At 38.7% G+C, this 3,746-nt stretch overlaps 1 protein-coding gene across 1 annotated transcript; it reads right to left on the reverse strand.

Annotated features, from left to right (window-relative positions):
- Window positions 1–216: 216 nt before the first annotated feature.
- Window positions 217–3,225, reverse strand: LOC132031023 (leucine-rich repeat extensin-like protein 4). Its single transcript, XM_059420858.1, has one exon. The coding sequence runs from the start codon at window positions 2,856–2,858 to the stop codon at window positions 675–677; it is 2,184 nt and encodes a 727-aa protein (XP_059276841.1). The 5' UTR covers window positions 2,859–3,225; the 3' UTR covers window positions 217–674.
- Between the last annotated feature and the right edge of the window lie 521 nt (window positions 3,226–3,746).

A 3,746-nucleotide genomic window follows, 5' to 3' on the forward strand; every position in this document is an offset into this window, starting at 1 on the left:
CATAAATTGGTATTCAATGAAAGACAGCACATTTACTTCCAGCTTTAGCATTGATATAGACCCAACTACCCAAAACTTTACTGAAATAAATGCAATTCATACGCATTCAACACTTTGAAAAAGAAAAAAATTGTGGCAGTGCAAGATCAAGAAGAAACACATAGGTGAACACACATTAGAAATAGAAAGGAATACTCTGAATTCTGAGAATCAATACAGGTAAAAAAGAAAATGCTCATAATTATAACTATAATTTGGAAGAACCAAAAAAATACAAAAGAAGAAACCAAAGTATGATCAACTAAAAGCTAAAAAAGAAAAAGAAGCAGGATAATATAATAACAATAAAACTCACAAAACAGAACCAGCTAGCAGCAAGAACTGTAAAACTGGATTCTAGTTCAAGATTATGATATCTATACATATACTTTCCTGCAAAGTTTCTAATCTTTTCTTTGCCAAATTTATTCTCTCCACAACCTTCAAATCTATTCATCATAACAATTCAAAAATAAAATCTTTGGAGATTGAATCTTTCTCCTCTTTACCTCCTCTCTCTTGATCACATATTAGCTCAATTTTGTTAATGGCTTGAAGAGTGAGGAAATAATAATTGTAGGAACAATTTGTGTGCTCTTGAGGATAAGTTAGTGGGAAATTCTTGAAAAAAAGAATCAATAAAAGGGTGGTGGGGGTGGAGAAGCATAGGATACTCCTATTACTGGTGGCAATGGCCCTTCATATACTGGACTTGGTGGTGGGGGTGATGGTGATGGTGGGGGCGGAGAATTGTAATAATAAACGGGTGGTGGTGGGCTCTCATAGATGATCGGTGGGGGCGGAGAATTGTAATGATAAACGGGTGGTGGAGGAGAGGGTGATGGGGAGGGTGGTGGGGGTGGTTCTATGCATGGAGGGGGTGGTGGTGGAGGTTCTATACAAGGTACTGGGGATGGTGGTGGAGGTGAATAAACGGGTGGCGGTGGTGGTGAAGAGTATGCTGGAGGTGGAGGAGGTGATGAGTATATGTATGTTGGTGGTGGAGGTGAGTTTGGTGGAGGAGGTGGTGAGTTAGGCGGAGGAGGAGGTGGTGAATTATAATAATAAGGCGAAGGGGGTGGAGGCGAGTGAGTAGGCGGTGGAGGTGGCGGATGTGGTGATGGAGGAGGTGGTGAATTTGGTGGCGGAGGTGGTGGTGATCGTACACAATAAGGTAATGGTGATGGTGATGGTGGCGGTGGTGACATAATTGGTGGTGGTGGTGAATATACTGGTGGGGGTGGGGGAGGAGGTGAGGGTGGGGGTGGAGATGGTGGTGGAGGTGGTGGTGAATAAACGGGTGGGGGAGGGGGAGGAGGTGAGAGCGGAGGTGGAGATGGTGGGGGTGGTGGAGGTGAATAAACGGGTGGAGGTGGGGGAGGAGGTGATGGTGGAGGGGGTGATGGTGGTGGGGGTGGTGGAGGTGAGGGTGGCGGGGGTGAGGGTGAGGGTGGGGGTGGTGGAGGTGAATAAATTGGTGGTGGTGGCGAAAAAACGGGTGGTGGAGGTGATGGTGAAGGTGGTGGGGGAGAAATAGGCACGACAACAGGCGGTGGAGGGGCAGGCAAGGGAGGCGAAAGCGGAGGAGGAGGTGGCAAGGCAGGAACAAACTTATGACATCTAAAAGCACTACAATGTATTCTCTTTGACAAAAACGCCTTACACTGACCAGCAGACCGTTGAAGAGGTCTATTCGGCAAACAGTTTCGGCTATCATCAAACTCCGCCAACCCCAAACAAACCGGTGGTTCACCAGTAAAGAAATTATAAGAATAAGTAAAGTTCTCAAGCTTAGGAAGTTGACAAATACTCTTTGGAATTGAACCAGATAGAAAATTATGTGCCACATTCAATTGCTCCAAATTAACCAATTTACCAAAACTCTCAGGCAATGGACCCATCAACTTATTGCCACTAACATCAAACACGGTTAAATTATCCAACATCCCAATCTCTGGTGGCAAACAAGAACGCAACCCATTGTTCATCAAAATAGCCTCATTTAAATTACTCATATTCCCAATACTTGCTGGTAGACAACCATGAAACCTATTATTAGCCAAAACTATAACAGAAACAGGTGAATTCCCAAAATTGTCTGGTAACTCAAAGGCAAACCTGTTATGGTTGATAAAAATAGCATCTAATGGCTTATCAAAGAGTTGTGAAGGTACATTACCTTCAAACTCATTAAACCTTATATCCAAGAATATCAACTTTGGTAAACTCAAAACAACATAAGGAAACTTCCCAGCAAACCTGTTGTTACTTAGATCCAACTCAAACAATATTTTCAAGTTCTTGAATTTTCTAGGTATTGTCCCACAAAAACGATTTGAATTAATATGGAAAATACCAAGATCTGTAAGTAACCCAAGTTCTTCTGGAAGGTAACCAGCAATGTCACCATGGTTGAGATCAATAGCAGCAACTGTACGGATTTTAGGATTATCTAATGCTGGAGCACAGAATATTCCAGTGTAGCTGCACACATTGGATCCCACCCAATTAACAGTGATATTAAAGGGATCTGAAATGATAGCTTGTTTCCATGCTTGTAAAGCAATATAAGCATTCTTGATTCTATTATTCTCAAAGACCAAAGAAGGGTCAATTGTTACAAGTTCACCTCTATCACCAAACTCATCTCTGTAGTATAAAAGTTGTCTGTGTTTGATATACTGAGCTTCAGTATCAGTTAAAGGGCCATTTTCTGAAACTGTAAACTCAGCATTTGTGTGTCCTGAACACAGTAAAGAGAAGGAAAAAAGGAAGAGAAAATATAGAGAAAAAATAGGTGTTTGTTTTTTCTCCTTCATCTCACATCAGTCATCTGAAAATCAAGAATGCTTGTTTTTTTTCAGGTTTTTTTTGTTTAAAAATTGAATCTTTAAGCAAATGCGAGATGAAAGAAGAGATTTAGGAAATGGGGTTTTTGTATTTTGATTTTTTTGCTTAAAGATTGAGTCTTTAAGCAAATGTAAGATGAAAGAAGTGGAGAAAAAATGGATTTTTTTGAGATCTGAGAGATATGAGGAGAGAGATATGCTGAATTTATTTGGTTTTGAGATTTTTGGTGTGTGTGTGTGAATATGAATGAAAGAGAAATGAAATTTCCAACATATAAAAAAGGACAGCTAAATCACAGCTCAAAGCCCACTATTCTCTCACTTTCTCTATTACAAATAGCTGTTAGCTGGCTATACATTCTCCCACTTCTTTATTCTGTAGTAACCATAAATTTAGGGGTTTTGAAATAATTTAGAATTAACACAATTAAGTCAATCATTAATTAAGAACAAATTAATTTAATTAACGAAAGGAATAAAGCTTAGATGAAATTAGAATTAGTCTTAACCACAATACGTATGTTATTTTGAATTTGAATACTATTCCCTTCGGTTCGTATTATACGGTGGTTTTAACTTTTACATCTAATTCTATATAAATAATTTTTTACAAGATAAAGAAGTGATAAATTTTTCTTTCAAATTGACCTTTATTTACATAATTAAAAAACTATATTAAGTAGGTACATTAAAGATAATTTAGTGAAAACATGCCCCTCTTACTTTTTAGAAATGAGTCATATTTTTTAAGATGTGGCCAAACTAAAATACCATATAATATGAGAGTGAAGAGCGTATGCTTTTAGAATTTTATTTCCAATGAAGCTACGTTTTATAGTCTCTTGTGATTATGAAATG

Source organism: Lycium ferocissimum, chromosome 9, assembly GCF_029784015.1.
Source record: "Lycium ferocissimum isolate CSIRO_LF1 chromosome 9, AGI_CSIRO_Lferr_CH_V1, whole genome shotgun sequence".
Lineage (NCBI taxonomy): Eukaryota > Viridiplantae > Streptophyta > Magnoliopsida > Solanales > Solanaceae > Lycium > Lycium ferocissimum.

Excerpts from the sequence above, each read along its gene's own strand:
- LOC132031023 (XM_059420858.1), bottom strand. The coding sequence starts at position 2,858 with ATGAAGGAGAAAAAACAAACACCTATTTTTTCTCTATATTTTCTCTTC.